The sequence below is a fragment of the Theropithecus gelada genome, chromosome 5 (assembly GCF_003255815.1).
Source record: "Theropithecus gelada isolate Dixy chromosome 5, Tgel_1.0, whole genome shotgun sequence".
Taxonomy (NCBI): Eukaryota; Metazoa; Chordata; class Mammalia; order Primates; family Cercopithecidae; genus Theropithecus; species Theropithecus gelada.
In genome coordinates, this window is record NC_037672.1 from 58,932,885 (window position 1) to 58,950,885 (window position 18,001).

The 18,001-nt window shown below is 38.3% G+C and overlaps 1 protein-coding gene across 4 annotated transcripts in view; it reads left to right on the forward strand.

Moving 5' to 3' along the window:
* Positions 1–18,001, forward strand: part of LIN54 (lin-54 DREAM MuvB core complex component) — an 87,694-nt gene that overhangs the window by 23,383 nt on the left and 46,310 nt on the right. For 2 of the 4 annotated variants that reach the window (XM_025385621.1, XM_025385623.1), the window contains exons 2-4: positions 1,755–1,807; positions 7,991–8,114; positions 16,836–16,978. In XM_025385621.1, the coding sequence (XP_025241406.1) occupies positions 1,787–1,807; positions 7,991–8,114; positions 16,836–16,978 (288 nt within the window). In that variant the 5' untranslated portion in view covers positions 1,755–1,786. Of the gene's footprint in view, positions 1–1,754; positions 2,471–7,990; positions 8,115–16,835; positions 16,979–18,001 lie in introns of all 4 variants that reach the window. The other 2 variants (XM_025385619.1, XM_025385620.1) reach the window with 2 other exon arrangements.

Below are 18,001 nucleotides of genomic sequence, written 5' to 3' on the forward strand. Positions count from 1 at the left end.
AGTAGCTGGTACTGTAGGTGTACGCCACCATGCCCAGCTAATTTTTGTATTTTTAGTTGAGACGGGGTTTCACCATGTTGGCCAGGATGGTCTCTATCTCTTGACCTCGTGATCCACCCACCTTGGCCTCCCAAAGTGCTGGGATTACAGGCGTGAGCCATTACGCCCAGCCGGGTGGTGTATTTTTATATTTAAAAAAAGGGGGCCGAGCATGGTGGCTCACGCCTATAATCCCAGCACTTTGGGAGGCCAACGTGGGCAGATCACCTGAGGTCGGGAGTTTGAGACCAGCCTTACCAACATGGAGAAACTCGGTCTCTACTAAAAATACAAAAAATTAGCTGGGCGTGGTGGCGCATGCCTGTAATCCTAGCTACTTGGGAGGGTGAGGCAGGAGAATCGCTTGAACCTGGGAGGTGGAGGTTGCAGTGAGCCAAGATTGCACCATTGCACTCCGGTCTGGGTAACAAGAGCAAGACTCCATCTCAAAAAAAAAAAAGGAAGAGAAGAAAGTTGCTGATTAGGTTCCTATGGATCTGATGTTCTCTGGGCGAATAACTCACTGCAATTTATTCTGTCATAAACATGATTTACTGTCTTTTGTACATGAAGATAATAGAATTGATTCCTTTATTGGAAGTTCTGCAGACCTTTGGCTAAAAGTACCACAGCTCAAGGTTTTTCATAATCTGCTTTATGACTATTACTTTTTTTTCTTCATGGGGACTGGCTGTGCGTCTCTTAAATGGTTCTTTTTGACACTTTAAATGGCTGAGGATGGCCAGGCATGGTGGCTCATGCCTGTAATCCCGGCACTTTGGGAAGCTGAGGCAGGTGGATCACCCGAGGTCAGGAGTTCAAGACCAGTCTGGCCAACATGACAAAACCCTGTTTCTACTAAAAATACAAAAATTAGCTTGGCATGGTGGCAGGCACCTGTAATTCCAGCTACTCAGGAGGCTGAGGCAGGAGAATCGCTTGAACCCAGGAGGCGGAGGTTGCAGTGAGCCGAGATTGTGCCACTGTACTTCAGCCTTGCCAACAGAGTGAGACTCCGTCTCAATAAATAAATAAATAAATAAATAAATAAATAAATAAATGGCTGAGGAGGGTTTGAGAATCTTCTTTCCAAATAAAAGTTTCCTTGGTATGAAGCTAGTTGATCAAAGTTGGACCACAAATGCTATTTGATCTGCAATTGCTGAGATGGATTACTCTAGAAACTCCTTTAACATTAATTTTGGTATTTAATGGATTTTTAAAATGGGGTAGTACACTCATATTAGGACTTAGCTCATTGGAGATTTGAATATATTTTACAATATGTTAATATTTAAATCTTTATTTCCTTGTGTGAATCAGCAGTTTTCAAGTCTGTCAATGAGAGGAAAAAAAACTGGGAAGAAATAAGATCAGATACGTCAAAGATTACAAGTTTTATTAGAGGGCATTAGAAAGGAGTTTCATGTGATTATGTGACTTAGTGTTGCCTGAGTGCGGGATACTTGTGGATTGAGACAAGGAGAGTAAGAATGTTTGCTCCTAGTTTTGTGTTCTATATGACTTAGATTACAGATTCTTGCAGGTTGAAGATCTGTTAACATGATTTAGCCCAGATAAGCATCAGGAATGTTCTTCATTCAATTATATATCAATTTAAAAATTGTCATTTTGCCAGTTGCATTTTTCTTGGATTTTTTTTCTTACATCTTTTGAAACCTAGTAACTTGTTCATTTTTCAACTTTTATTACAGTGCCTGATCAACTTTCTAGCGGGAGAACGATCATGGAGGTGGTGCCAGCCGAGGTGAATAGTTTGCTTCCAGAGGAAATAATGGACACTGGTATAACTTTAGTGGATGATGATAGTATTGAGGCTGTTATTGTTTCATCCCCAATTCCCATGGAGACAGAACTGGAAGAAATTGTCAACATAAATTCTACTGGTGACTCTACAGCCACGCCCATTTCCACGGAACCAATCACAGTGTACAGTAACCACACTAACCAAGTTGCAGTGAATACCACAATTACTAAAGCAGATTCTAATACCACAGTGAAACCAGCTTTTCCAAGTGGCCTTCAAAAACTTGGTGCTCAGACTCCTGTGACTATATCAGCCAATCAGATTATTTTAAACAAAGTATCACAGACATCTGATCTTAAACTTGGCAATCAGACCCTTAAACCAGATGGACAGAAGTTAATTTTAACAACTTTGGGCAAGTCTGGTTCACCAATTGTTTTAGCACTACCCCATAGCCAACTACCCCAGGCTCAGAAAGTTACAACTCAGGCCCAGTCAGGAGATGCTAAGTTACCACCGCAGCAAATTAAAGTAGTTACCATTGGAGGGAGGCCAGAGGTGAAACCTGTCATTGGTGTCTCAGCATTGACCCCAGGAAGTCAACTGATTAATACTACAACTCAGCCCTCTGTGTTACAGACCCAACAGTTAAAAACAGTACAGGTAAAAGAAAAAAGGGGGCTTACTAATTAAAATGCATGTTAAAAAAATTTAACTGGTTCATAGTTGTGTTTGTAGGGTTACTAAATACATAGTTGTTACTGAATTCTTTTGAATGTTGTTTTACGTAATTGTGTGTGTGTTTTTTAAGTTTGATATGTCTAATGCTTATGAAAATTTTTACCAGATAACTTAGAAAGCAAACTTAATTTTGGTTAAACTCCAAATTAGTATTTTATAGCCTTTTACTAATCTTAAAATGCATTTTATTCTTAGTGGTAGTTTGATTACAAGGATGTTTTGCTGGTATAAAGATGCCAGACTTGCTGCTGGGCTATCAAAAAATCATTTAGACAACATTGTTTTTTGTTTTTTGTTTTTTTTTTTTCAAGTTAACAGATGGCCAAAGGCTAGGTTCACAGAACTTTGTTGCTCTGAGAAACCCTCAGAGCCAGTAATAGTGCATGTTAGCCAACGTGTGCCTTTTATTTGGAGTTTACTACTCATTGCCATTATTTAAGTTTGTACTATGGAAAAGACAGTGACATGTGATGGAAGATAACATATAGGCTTTAGAGTTGTACCAGCTGGGTTTGAGTTGCCTCTATGTTATCCTACCAGTTATGGAAAACTTTTGTAGGTTACTTATCTTCTCTGAGTTTTTGACTTTTTCTTAAGAATACTTTTTGATCATGATAAATGTGTAGTATAATTCTCAAAATATTGAGGATGTTTCATAATGGTACCTATTATTAGTATGAACAGGACCCTAAGAAAGAAGGTTACTGGAATATCTATTAAGTGATTTCCAGTTTATCAAGCCCAGATAGGCTTTCTTAGGCCACCACTGCTCTTAGAAATGCGGTGATCGGCTGGGCATGATGGCTTAAGCCTGTAATCCCAGCACTTTGGCAGGCTGAGGTGGGCAGATTCCCTGAGGTCAGGAGTTTGAGACTAGCCTGCCCAACATGGTGAAACCCCATCTCTACTAAAAATACAAAAAATTAGCCGGGTCTGGTGGCGAGTGCTTATAATCCCAGCTACTCGGGAGGCTGAGACAGGAGAATTGGTTGAACTCGGGAGGCAGAGGTTGCAGTGAGCCGAGATCGCGCCATTGCACTCCAGCCTGGGCGACAAGAGTGAAACTCCATCTCAAAAAAAAAAAAAAAAAAAAGAAAAAGAAAAAGAAAAAAGAAATACAATGATCTAGTTATGACCAGGAAACAAAAATGTATCCTCTGTTTGAAAGAGCTATCTTTGAGAAAAAAGGAGAATGCATAGAAATAAAGGAAATGTATAAGAAGGAAGTAGGAAGGTTTTGGGAAACTACACTCAGCTGATACTAGAAGTAATGTTTTGGTTACTGTGTTGACAGTAGAATTAGAAACCACTTTTCATGGGCTTTGCATTTAAGAACTTTGTAGAATTTATTAAATCTTATAACTTGCCTGTGTCCCCTTTGCTACTATTAAATGTTTAGTGCTCTTTCTTGTTCATTATTCTCACTTATCTATGACTTCCTTTTACTTCTTATTTTTGCTAAGAATCTCTTGGATGAGATATCCTATCAAGCATCTTGTCCTCAGTTTTGAAGCTGGTGTTGATTAGTTTACCAAAGTTTATTTGGCTTTGGCAATATGGATCATAATTATGTTCAAAAGAAACTGATACCAGGTGTGGTGGCTCACACCTGTAAGCCCAACACTTTGGGAGGCCAAGGTGGGCAGATTCTGTGAGGCCAGGAGTTTGAGACCAGTCTGGGCAACATAGTGAAACCCTGTTTCTACCAAAAATACAAAAAATTAGCCCGGCATGGTGGTGCACACCTGTGTTCCCAGGTACTCAGGAGGCTGAGGTGAGAGGATCGCTTGAGCCAGGGAGGTCTAGGCTGCTGTGAGCTGTGGTCGCACCACTGCACCTCAGCCTGGGCTACGGGAAGACCCTGTCTCAAAAATAAAAAAAAAAAAGGAAAAGAACATAAATTAGAATGGCATTTTTTTTTTAAATTTATGAGAGCAAGGCATATGTGCCATTTCACTGACCAGTGTTGCTTGTCTCTATTATTTCTCTACTTTAATTCCCTAAGTAATGATGATAAAAGCGAAGACTGGGGTCTAATTCTTATAACTTGTTTTATTGTAACTTTTCTCTTCTGTTTTGTTTTTGAGAAAGGTCTTGCTGTCACCCAGTCTGGAGTGCAGCGTGTAATCTTGACTCACTGCACCCTTGACCTCCCAGGCTCAAATGATTCTCTCATCTCAGCCTCCCAAGTAGCTGGGACTACAGATGCAAGCCACCATACCTGGCCAATTTTTGTATTTTTTTTTTTGTAGCGATGGGGCTTCGCCATGTTGCCCACGCTGGTCTCAAACTCCTGGATGCAAGCAATCCACCTGCCTTGGCCTCTCAAAAGTGCTGGGATTACAAGCATCAGCCACTGCACCCAGGCTACTGTTAGTTTTCTAAAGCCTGACTCTATTTAATAAAAAAGAATTCTATTTTAAAAAACACAGTAAAAACAAAAGAATTACATTTAGAATATTTTTTTACTTGTACGGTCCGTTATTTTTAGGCGTCTTAAGTCTTTCCAACTCAGAAGTAACCTAAAAAGCTCTGAAGCACAAAAGACAAATTAAAAACTATGCATCTATATTTTTCCTTTTTCAACACCAGAATATTTGGTTTAGTATTACAAAGATTATATCATTTTCTGGGTTTTTTTCCCCCTAGGTAGTTGTCAGTGTTGTCTTAAGTTTAATCAGAGTATTAAGACTGTTAGGGTATAGTTAGCAGGCAAGGGTGGAAGATGGAGGCCATCTTGAAAAATGAAGAAAAGGGCCGGGCGCGGTGGCTCAAGCCTGTAATCCCAGCACTTTGGGAGGCCGAGGCGGGTGGATCACGAGGTCAGGAGATCGAGACTATCCTGGCTAACATGGTGAAACCCCGTCTGTACTAAAAATACAAAAAATTAGCCGGGCACGGTGGCGGGCGCCTGTAGTCCCAGCTACTTGGGAGGCTGAGGCGGGAGAATGGCGTGAACCCGGGAGGCGGAGCTTGCAGTGAGCCGAGATCACGCCACTGCACTCCAGCCTGGGAGACACAGTGAGACTCCGTCTCAAAAAAAAAAAAAAAAAAAAAAAAAAAAGAAAAATGAAGAAAAGACGTGACCTTTGAAGCCAGGGGCAGTAACAGAGGTATAATTATATGTAATAACAGATATATAAACACTTTCCCATGTTTCCTGTGCATAGTTTATAAGAGTAGTAAATAACTAGCAGTCTGGGACAACAGAACTCCTTACTAGTTCCTGAATCTATCCAACACAGTGCCAAAAATTACTTATATGTATTACTTGATGACATATTTTACTACCTTATTTGTAAGATTTTTTTTCATTTTTGTCTTAAGCTGCTGATTTTATAAACTTGTTAAAGGGATCTTTGATGCTTTGTTTTACTTAATAATTTTGTTCCAGGATACTTTAGAATTCATAGTGCAAAAAATTCATAGTTCTTTTAATGAAACCAAAAGTTATTATTTTCAGCACCACTAAAGAAACATAACCACAAGGGCAAGATGAGATTGTTTATTTGAATAATTAATGTGCTTTTGGTTGTACTGTTTATATTTTTTTCCTCACTGATAAGTATTCATATATTCATGATTGTGAAAAATCAGTTTAAAATGGGGAAATACTTTAAGCCCATAATTGTTATAGCTAAGGTTATTTATTGTTAATATGGCTTTCTAAGAATAGCAATACTTCTACCTCTAGAGATCCTTAATATTATAGATACAATAGATACAATTTTGACTGACTTTAGGGTTTTAGGTCTGTAAACATACTTGGGAAATTTGTATTTCTCTAAATTTCATTAGCTTTCTAGAGTATAATTATGGATTTATTTGAGTATGTTATAGTTTTGCAAGTTGGCTGTTTTTAAATACAATAATGGGTATCTTTTTTAAGTAATTTGTATCGTATGTACAGTTGGTTTTGTCAGTAATGTGTTCTGAGTATAAAAAAGTAATATATTGTGAGTATGTTGTGTTATTTAGTTTAATTTATAATTTGAGCACAAAGAGCTAATATTTGCCTAGTCCTGTGATCTATTATAGCTTCCGGTGTATTTCAGTTATTCACGTTGATCATATATTTTCATTTGAGTCACTATTTCCTATAATAAATAGTACTTTTATGGTCTCAATTTTCATTGCCAAAAGATATAATTAATATTTAATGTTCTTCACACTCTAAAATTCTTTGATTTTTATCCTAGGTAAATTTCTTCTTTTAACTTTCAGAAGAAGCTGTGTCTTTGTATATGGTGATAATTGCAATATAAAAATTTGATAATTCTACACTCCTTGACTTGCGGAGAATTATAATTCAGGTCAACAGTGTGCCAATATATAACTTCAAGTTGGAGATGAATTAAATATAGATTCCCTCTTCAAGGAATTTAAAATATAGTAAACAGTTGCTGTAGCCCAGGAGTTTCGGGCTGCAGTGAACTATGATTGCACCACTGCACTCCAGCCTGGGTGACAAGATGAGACCCCATTTTTTTTTTGTTTTTTTTTTTGAGACAGAGTCTCACTCACTCTGTCACCCAGGCTGGAGTGCAGTGGTGCAATCTCGACTCCCTGCAACCTCTGCTCCTGGGTTCAAGCAATTCTCCTGCCTCAGCCTCCTGAGTAACTAAGATTATAGGCGTGCGCCACCACACCCTGCTAATTTTTATATTTTTGTAGAGACAGGGTTTCACCATTTTGGCCCGGCTGGGCTTGAACTCCTGACCTCAAGTGATCCTCCTGCCTCAGCCTCCCAAAGGGCTGGAATTACAGGCATGAGCCACTGCACCTGGCCCGGGACCGCATCTTTAAAACAAGAAAAGTATAGTACCTAACAGTTTAGTAAATAATATTTCACAGCTATTGCCCTTAAAATAGTTTTTGTTCTACCAAATTTTTCTGTTTTGTACCCTAGGGCTTTACCTTACTCAGTTCTCCCTTAATCTACTCCTCATATTTAGATCTAAAGTTGAAAATCTAGTCATAAGCCTACCTTTAATGTGTATGTATTTATATTTTGCATCCAAAGGCCAATGTAATTGCATATATAGGTGGCTTCGTCATTCGCACTATACTTTCTTTACTTACTCTTTTTATTATTGAGTAATTTGTTATTTTGAACAAGAATATTACTGTGCCATAGTTTTATTTTTTCATTAAGCATTATTAATTTTGTTTTCATCATATGCATATATCCAAGACATGAAAATAAGGAATTGTATTAAAATGCAAAGGTATTATGTATGGGATTAAGGATATGATCATATTAATATTTTGATGAATGTCTGCATTTTAAATGTTCTTAACATTAATATTAATACATAGATATAGTCTGTTAAGTGTGAGTTGGTTTTACATGTACTACTTTGTATGAATCTTTGGTATAATTTTGATTTAATAGGCATTTTATAGAAACAGATGGTCTTCATAGTTATTTATATGTTTCAGATTGCTAAGAAGCCTCGAACGCCAACCTCTGGTCCAGTAATCACGAAGCTGATCTTTGCAAAACCAATTAATAGTAAAGCAGTTACAGGACAGACAACTCAAGTTTCACCACCAGTCATTGCAGGTTATATTTCTTTATAGTTTATTAAGCTAAATATTTATCTTCCTTTTAGATTTAAAAAGGCTGTTCTGCCAACTTAAAATGTTTTAGTGTAACAAACATAGCTTATTATTATAAACCAGACTAGTTAATAAGAAATGTTTGCTTCAAGCAAAATGCCTTATCTGAAAATCAGTTCATTACTTTAGTCTCTTTAGTTTTTGGTAGAAATTTACCATGATACTAGCAAAGTCTCAAACTCCAATAATACTAGCTAATATTTATATAGTGTTCACTGTGTGCCAGGCGTCATTCTTAGCCCTTTACATGTGGTGACTATATCATTCCCCAGCAATCCTATGAGGTAGGTACTAATAACATCCCCATTTTGCCAGTGTGGAAGTGGAAGCACTCAGCTAGTAAATGGCTGAGCTGGAATTTGAACCCAGGCAATTTGACTCTGGAGCACATATGCTAAGTTTAATAAATTTAAATTAATATACACAAGAGTATAGTATTTCATGGTTTCTGTTTGAATTTTTGGTTTCACTATTTTAGTATACTCTATATGGAGTTATCTGTAAACAGAAAATTGTCACAATGATAGTAATTACTTAAGTGATAACAGAATTTTAGCTGAATTACTTTTATTAGAACACTCCTTAGTGTAGCCCAGTTCTCTTTTATTTTATACTTTAATATGTGTCATCACCAGTCACTATATCACCTCAGAAATCTTGACTTCAAGTGTTCGTTCTCTTTATTCTTTTAGTTTACTTGCCTTTCTACTCCCAATCCAGCAATTGACTTTGAAATTTCTGGTCCATTTATTTTTCTACTTTCTCAATAATCATTCCTTTCCTGTCCTCAAATTCTTCCTTCCTCAAGATGAAGTCCATGACCCATCCTATTGCTCTCTTGTAGACACCATTGATTCTCTTTTTCCGGTCTCTTTCTCTGATGGCTTGGCTAAGTCCAACCCTCCCATTCCTTGTTTGGCTAGCAGCTCAAGGTTTTTAGAGAAGAATCACACAGCCATATTGATCTTTAATCCAGAGCCATACTAAATGACTCTTTAACTAGTTATAGGATCATTTCTAATTTCTACTGTGCTAAAGGCTTATATGAAAGCACCTCTGGATGGTAAACTTTTGACTAGAGACTTTCATATCCTAATTACCCATCCCTAGACTGTGTATTCTTGATGAGGGTACTCAAATATTAACTGATCATTCCTAGCATGTATATTAAAACCATCTGTCTTTAATACATTTACAACATAGCGGTAGGCAACTCGGAAGTCAATGGCAGTGACTTGTCATTTTCCTGAGGCTTTGATTTGTACGTAGGCTTGATTTGTATTTGTATGTAGAGAGGCTTCTCATTTTAGCTAATGAAAAGAGATGGAAAAATTGTAATGTGAAAGCAGTGTTAGGTGAGTGACTATTCTCTTTCTCTTGGTGCTCAGTAGAGATTTGTGACAGTATAGGAAGCTGATGTCTTGAGACGTCATGGGAGGCAGATGTGGCCCCAAAGAAAAGACTGGAAAGGGTTTGGGTTTGGAGCTGGTTTAGGAAGTGGGCTGCAATTGGCTATAAGTAAGCAAGGGTTGGAAGTATTGATTAAAAAGAAAACACCAGTCCCCTTGGATATTTTGTATAGGTAGAGGGGCTTAACCAGGAGTGTTTTAATGGGATATTCTTTACTGTTTTGAGTCTCTGAAGAGACTCTGAGAGAGTCCCTGAAAAGTTTTAGTTAATGGGAAGGAGGAGGTATGGGTTGTATGGTACACAATTGTAGTGTTTGAGGAAGTGTCTGAATGAATTTTTGGTTAATGTCAAGAGTTCACCCTATCATAGACATTTGTATATGTCATTGCTTGGTCTTTGGGTTGTTTATAATGTGTTACAGACTGATTGTAACTTTATTTTTTAATTGCACACGGACTTAATAGCCCTACCAGAATACATGGAGATATACTTCTGTAAAATTTTACTAGCATTGTTGGCATTAAATTCAGTTTGGATAGATAATTTCTACTTTTAACTGGTTCTTTATAACCTTTAAAAATTCATATATGCTAAATTTTAAACCATCCAAGTGCCTTTCTGTTGAATTGTATCACAAGGAGATTCCATCATCTTTATGTTTACACTGCAGCTAAGACTGCAGTCTTTTTCCATGCAGCTAGTCTTTATATTGCAGCTAATGCTTTTTTTTTTGAGACAGTCTCACCCTGTTGCCCAGGCTGGGGTACAATGGCACGATCTTGGCTCACTGCAACCTCCGCCTCCCGGGTTCAAGCGATTCTCCTGCCTCAGCCTCCCGAGTAACTGGGATTACAGGCGCCCGCCACCACAACCAGCTAATTTTTGTATTTTTAGTAGAGACGGGGTTTCACCATGTTGGCCAGGCTGGTCTCGAACTCCTAACCTTGTGATCCACCCGTCTTGGCCTCCCAAAGTGCTGGGACTACAGGCATGCGCCACTGCGCCCTGCCAGCTAATGCTCTTTCAAAGTACCTTGAGATTTTTTTTTTTTTTAATGGTTTTTGGGCTTCTCATTAAAGATGACTATCTTTTCCTGTGTTTCAGTCAAGAGGATTTTTTATTTGTGTATAAGTGAGTTTTCTAAAATGCATATCTGAACTTGTCACACCCTTGCTTAAAATTTTCTTGGCCTTGTTCATTTCTTCAGCTGGACCCATCAGGATTAAGTTCAAATGCCAGTGCTTTCTTAGTATTAAAGGCATTTATGATCTAATGCATGCCTTTTTATTTTCACCTCCAAAATAGTAGCTCCAAACCTACTGATTTAACTTATTGTAAGAAATCACCAAATAGATTGAAACTAAGTTGTAGGACTAAGGGTCTTGGCAAAGTTCCTTTTACATGGAATGCCTTTCTTTGCTGTTCCTCGCGGCTGACTCATCCATTTTATCTCTTAGATTACCCATGTCGGAAGTTTTTGACTTCTGGGTTTAGTCAGGTATTCTTTCTCTGATCATTTCCTATTTATTTCCATAAAAATTGGTTATACTTACGAAGTACTTATCTTAAACTTCTGATAAATTTCACACTGGCTTTCAGTTATCCATTAGTCATATTATATTATAAATGTTGGTTTTCTTGTCTGTCTCCCCATAACCCTTATAATTTTTCATGATGGTAGTTTTTTTGTTTGTTTTTGTTTTTTTGTTTATCATCTAGCTCTCTCTCTCTTTTTTTTTTTTTTTGAACGGAGTTTTCGCTCTTCTTGCCCAAGCTAGAGTGCAATGGCGCGATCTTGGCTCACTGCAACCTCCGCCTCCCGGGTTCAAGCGATTCTCCTATCTCAGCCTCCTGAGTAGCTGGGATTACAGGTGCTTGGCACTATGCCTGGCTAATTTTTTGTATTTTTAGTGGAGACGAGGTTTCACCATGTTGGCCAGGCTGGTCTCGAACTCCTGACCTTAGGTAATCCTCCCGCCTCAGCCTCCCAAAGTGCTGGGATTACAGGCATGAGCCACTGTGCCTGGCCTCATCATCTAGTTCTTTTAAAAAACTTATTTTTAAAAAATTGTGGTAAGATATACATAACATAAAATTTACCATCTTAACTTTTTTTTTTTTTTTTTGAGATGGAGTTTCACTCTGTCACCCAGGCTGGAGTGCAGTGACATGATCTTAACTCACTGCAGCCTCTACCTCCCAGGGTCAAGTGATTTTCCTGCCTCAGCTTCCTGAATTGCTGAGACTACAGGCATGCTCCACCACATCTGGCTAATTTTTGTATTTTTAGTAGAGAAGGGGTTTCACCATGTTGATCAGGCTGGTCTTGAACTTATGACCTCAAGTGATCCACCCGCCTCAGCCTTCCAAAGTGCTGGGATTACAGATGTGAGCCACTGCACCCAGCCTCATCTTAACTGTTTTAAGTGTATAGTTCATTGGCATTAGGCACATTCACATTGTTATACAACCATCACCACCATCCCATCTCTAAAACTTTTTCTTTTTGCAAAACTGAAATCTTCTACCCATTAAGCAAAAACTCCTTATTCTTTCTTCCCCAGTCCAGCATCTGGCAACTAGCATCCCACTTTTATCTCTCCATGGTTTTTTTTTTTGAGACAGTCTGTCACTCTGTCACTCAGGCTGGAGTGCAGTGGCACGATCTTGGCTCACTGCAACCTGTGCCTTCCCGGGTTCAAATGATCCTCCTGCCTCAGCCTCCCAAGTAGCTGGGATTTAAGATGGAGTCTCAGTCTGTTGCCCAGGTTGGAATGCAGTGGTACGATCTTGGCTCACTGCAACCTCTGTCTCCTGGGTTCAAGTGATTCTCTTGCTTCAGCCTCCCAAGTAGCTGGGATTACAGATGTGTGCCATCACGCCTGGCCAATTTTTGTATTTTTAGTAGAGATGGTGTTTCACCATGTTGGCCAAGCTGTTCTCAAACTCCCTACCTCAGGTGATGTGCCCACCTCAGCCTCCCAAAGTGCTGGGATTACAGGTGTGAGCCACCATGCCCATCCATTGCCCTTTTTTTTTTGATTGGCTTATTTCACTTAGCATAATGTCCTTAAGGTGCATTTGTGTTGTAGTATATATCAGAATTTTCTTTTTAAGGCAGAATCATGTTCCATTGCAGTTATGTATGTACTGTATTGATGGTTCTTTTATCTTGTTTCTCTCGCTCTTTCACTTTCTCCTCTCTCTCCACCTCCCCAGAACCTAGCACAATTTTTGACACTTTTTTTTTTTTTTTTTTTTTTTGAGATGGAGTTTTGCTCTGTCGCCCAGGCTGAGTGCGATTTCGGCTCACTGCAAGCTCCGCCTCGAGGGTTCACGCCATTCTCTTGCCTCAGCCTCCTGAGTAGCTGGGACTACAGGCGCCTGCCACCACGCCCGGCTAATTTTTTGTATTTTTAATAGAGACAGGGTTTCACCGTGTTAACCAAGATGGTCTTGATCTCCTGTCCTCGTGATCCACCCGCTTTGGCCTCCTGAAGTGCTGGGATTACAGGCGTGAGCCACTGTGCCCGGCCCCTATTTTTGGCACTTTGATGTAGTTCTGTGAATGCATATTGTTGCATGAATATGTATATCATGGAGGTACTATAGTGATACAGTAGGAGCTATTGGGAAACTTGGGTTTTTAGTCATGGGTCTTCTATTGATTTTCTCTGTGATCTTAGGTAAATACATTATTTTGTTCATCTTAGTTTAGTAAAATGTAGATACCAACCACCTGACAAGACTTGAGGTAGTTCCATGAGATAATAGAGGTTCCCATTATCACAGCTCTCACAGTAGAAGGTTGCTTCATGGGAGCAAGTTTCATCACAATGTGAAATTAATCTCTTATAGAATTTGGCCTTACTCAAATATTCTAGCTTACTGCCCCAGCCTATCCAGTCTGTGGCTTTAAGGAGTGTGTCTCTTTTGATTCTTGGAGAATACCTGACAACAGAAATTGATTTCAAGGTGAAATTATGTAACTTGCATGCTTGCTTGAATCTGTGGAACTAAGGATCAGAAATGCCATCAGGATAAAAGCCAAGTGGACCCTCAAAAAGAGTAACTTGAATTTCAAAGGATATCAAGGTTCTTGGGAACATTGATGAAATCTAGAAATATTTTGGTAGAAATGACCTGCTTTATGAGTATGTCGTTCCCATTTATCATTATCAACATAATTTATCCTTTTGCTGTCATCCAGATTTTCAGAAGCAATCTCTCTCCCTGAAACTCAACAGCTGATTTTTTTCTTTGTTCATCCTAAGAGTTAATATAGTTGCAATTATAAACGGAATTTTTAAAAAATATAGGCCACAAAAAGAAAGTAAAAGTTTTATTACTTTTAGTTTTGTAATTTATATTGAAGTTTTTGTTCCTGTTTTAAGTTAATTAATATTAAGTTGCCTTTTTCTGATATCAGTTATCCTCAGGAATTGAGGATTTTCTATATGAATTTTTTTTTTTTTTTTAAAGGGATTCTTCCTCTTGTTGCCCAGGCTGGAGTGCAATGGTGCAATCTCAGCTCACCGCAACCTCTGCCTCCCAAGTAACCGGGATTACAGACACATGCCACCACGCCCGGCTAATTTTTTTTTTTTTTTTTTTTTTTTGAGACGGAGTCTCGCTCTGTCACCCAGGCTGGACTGCAGTGGCCGGATCTCAGCTCACTGCAAGCTCCGCCTCCCGGGTTCACGCCATTCTCCGGCCTCAGCCTCCCGAGTAGCTGGGACTACAGGTGCCCGCCACCTCGCCCGGCTAGTTTTTTTTTGTATTTCTTAATAGAGACGGGGTTTCACCGTGTTAGCCAGGATGGTCTCGATCTCCTGACCTCGTGATCCGCCCGTCTCGGCCTCCCAAAGTGCTGGGATTACAGGCTTGAGCCACCGCGCCCGGCCCCGGCTAATTTTTATAGTTTTAGTAGAGACGGGGTTTCACCATGTTGGCCAGGCTGGTCTCGAATTCCTGACCTCGTGATCCACCCACCTTGGCCTCCCAAAGTGCTGGGATTACAGGTGTGAGCCACTGTCCCCGGCTCTTTATGAATATTGTCTGAAAGATGTGTAATTCCTAACAAATACGAAATTATAGCAGTGGCTATAAATATTGAATATTTTATGAAACTGTGTCTTTACTGGTAATTTCTTTTCTTAACATAATGGTTGTTGGGGCTTCACACTTATCCCACAAGTATTAGCTTTGGAAACCAGAGTAGACAAACATATTACTTTAGACAGGCTCGATACTTTAGAGCAGCTCTCTAAACATTGGATGTAGATTCATTTGGTTTATTTAGAATTGACTTTATGTAGTTATGATGTATTCAGGTTTTTTAAAAACCTGGCAGAATGTCATTAAAATTAATCTATATACTACAAAGAAATTTTGAAAATTATATTAAAAATACTTAAAAAATTCATAGATGGAGAAAAAACTTGATTCACTTTTTAAAAAAGAAACTGTGCCAGCCTGGGCAACATGACAAAACTCCATGTCTAAAAAAATTTTTTAAATAGCTGAGAATGGTGGCATGTGCCTGTGGCCCCAGCTACTCAGAAGGCTGAGGTGGGAGGATCATTTGAGCCCAGAAGATCGAGGCTGCAGTGAGCTATGATCACACCACTGCTTTCTAGCCTGGGTAACTGAGCGAGACCCTTGTCTCAAGGAAAAAAAGAAAAAAAAAAAAGGCACACTTTGGCATTGTTATCAGGAAAAATGGCCCAGAAGCTGCTAAGCATTAGTTCTTTATTTTTGTCTAAAGTGAAAGTCCTTTCTTTCTCTCTTACCCTTTCTCCCTCACTGTCATGCTCTCTCCTTCATCTCTATAGCTGGATCTATGAGTTTAATCATAGTATCTAAAGGTTAGAGCAGATTCTAGAGATAATTTAGTTATCAATCTTCTCTACTTCTTAGATGCTTGACTTTCTTCTTTAGCCAGTGTATTTGATTATCCAGCATCTGCTTGGGATACCTTTAGTGACTAGAAACTCATTTGTGTTGAAATAGTCATTTCAATTGGAAATTTTTGTTAGAAGTTATTTCTTAGTGCTGAGCTGAAGTATTTTCTGTTTCTCTGCATTTGATGTGATACAGATTGGTTCTAAGCCTTTAACCTGACAGCCTGGATTAGTTAGGATAATCTTGGTTTTTCTGCCAAAATAATCTCCAAATCTCTGAAGGGTAAAAAACCTGTTTTTTAAAAAATTCATACTTCATGATTATCTATATGACCATTGTGGGTTCAAAAAGTATCTTCTCTTCATAGTCACTCAGGGACACAGGCTAACCGAGGAGCTGCCATCTCAGATGGTGGAAGAAAATAAACTTTGGAAGGTCTTGCATAGGCAGTAATAAATGCTATGACCCAAGAATGACACACATCACTTCTACTCATAACTCATCTGCCAGGAGTAGTGTCATGACTCTAACTACAAGATGGGGTGGGAGTGGTAGGAAGTGCAAGTGCAGTTCTACCGTGTGCCCAGAATGGGAGAAAGCTGGAATACTTGGTGAATGGGAATAACGGCTATCACACAGTCTTCAAGAATTTGAAGATCTGTTATGTCTGTAGTCTCTTCTTGCCTAGGATAAAAATTCCTGATATTTCAACTCAATATAATATGATTTTCAGTTCCCCAAGCATCCAGACACTAGAGTTTTTCATTGTTGTTTCTGAAGGGTCCTATCCAGAAGGGAACGCAGTATGGAATCTGGCTGGGGTGGATAGAAAAAACATTTTTTTTATCCTGTTTGGCTGTCTAAAATCACATAGTATTAAATCTGTCAGTGTTTAAATTAGTCCAGTAACTATCTGTTTTATAAGTGTGGATATCAGTTGTACCTTCATGGCTTAAGTTCAAATGGGAAGACAGCTATAGATAGTAGAATACAGAGATGGAAGTTTTAAGACTTGGGTTCATGTCCTGACTTTCAGGAGCTGTGTTACACAGGGCACGTTGCTTAGTTGCCCTGAGCTTTCTCTCTGATGGATATAGCAACAGTATTGATGAACACATGAGTTAAACTGTTTTTGTAGAGTTTAATGTAGGCTAATATTAAGTATTGCTAAGAAGTAGTGTTTTGTTTAGTTCTGCCTAGGGTTACCACAGTTCATTAGTGGCTCATTAAGTGTTGAACATGAAATGACGAACATACATTCTGCAGTCCTTGTGAGTGTAGAGCATCATCACATAAATTTTTATACTATTATTGAAAAAAGTCAAACTGATGTGCTGCCTCTCATTTGCAGGTAGGGTTCTTTCACAGTCTACTCCCGGAACTCCATCAAAGACCATAACAATATCTGAAAGTGGTGTTATTGGATCAACTTTAAATTCTACAACACAGACACCAAATAAAATAGCCATCTCACCTTTGAAATCGCCAAATAAGGTAAAAAATCAATTAGCCACAAATACCAAATATTGTGGTTGATGCCTTTATTTTCTTACTAGTCACTTCAGATACTTCAGTTTTAATACATTCCCAAGCAAGTAATAGGCATTCAGTGAAGACTGGATTAATTTAGTAATCAAGGATGTCTGACAGATTAAAAAACTTACTTTAAACACATAGTAATCATTTTGCATGTGAATATGATTTCCATAGCCCATATGAATGTGGGTACAACAAAATCTTTTGAATAAAGTCGATAATGTAGGTGTTTAGTTCTTCTGTAGTTAATATTTTAGCAAAATTACTGTATTTGTGGAAGGTACATATAGACTTAACAATATAAATATAAAATATTGAATGTAACTTTAAAAAAATGGAGATCTGAACTTCTGCTTGGTAACAGGACCCAGAGTACTAGAAATTGCCATCAGATGCTGGTAGCCATATTATCAGTGTTGTTTAAACTTAAGTACATTTTATTGGAAGCGTTCAAATGCTTTCTCATTTTGTTGTCAGGTAAAGTAAGTCATCTAACTCACTTTCCTAAAACATACAGTTGTTATACCAGCATAACATTTTGAAAAAGATATGTTTTAAAGGACATATTATTCAGATAGAAAGCCAAACATTATTATTCTGTCAGGTTTCACACTTGTGACTCTGGAAACATACTGCCCTTTGCACCTGCTTTCTTTGATTTGTTACTGTTCATAAATAGAACAAACATTAAACATTTGCCTTACATTTTTTAAAAGTCTGGGTGTTGGTTTCTTTAATGAACCTTGAATATAATGTACAAATATGATATCTCATATAGTTTATTAAGGTCAAATTCTTCCTTCATAAGGTTGCCCTAAATCGAATGAATTTGGCAGAAATTTGAGGGTAACTGTGCCATGCATAGTGATAGGCACTGGGGATAAAACATGGATGAGGTTTTTCATTTCAAGGAGTTCAATAAGGTAGTTAGACTGAAACATTAAAAATTATCCTACAGAATTACAGTGGTCACAGATGGAT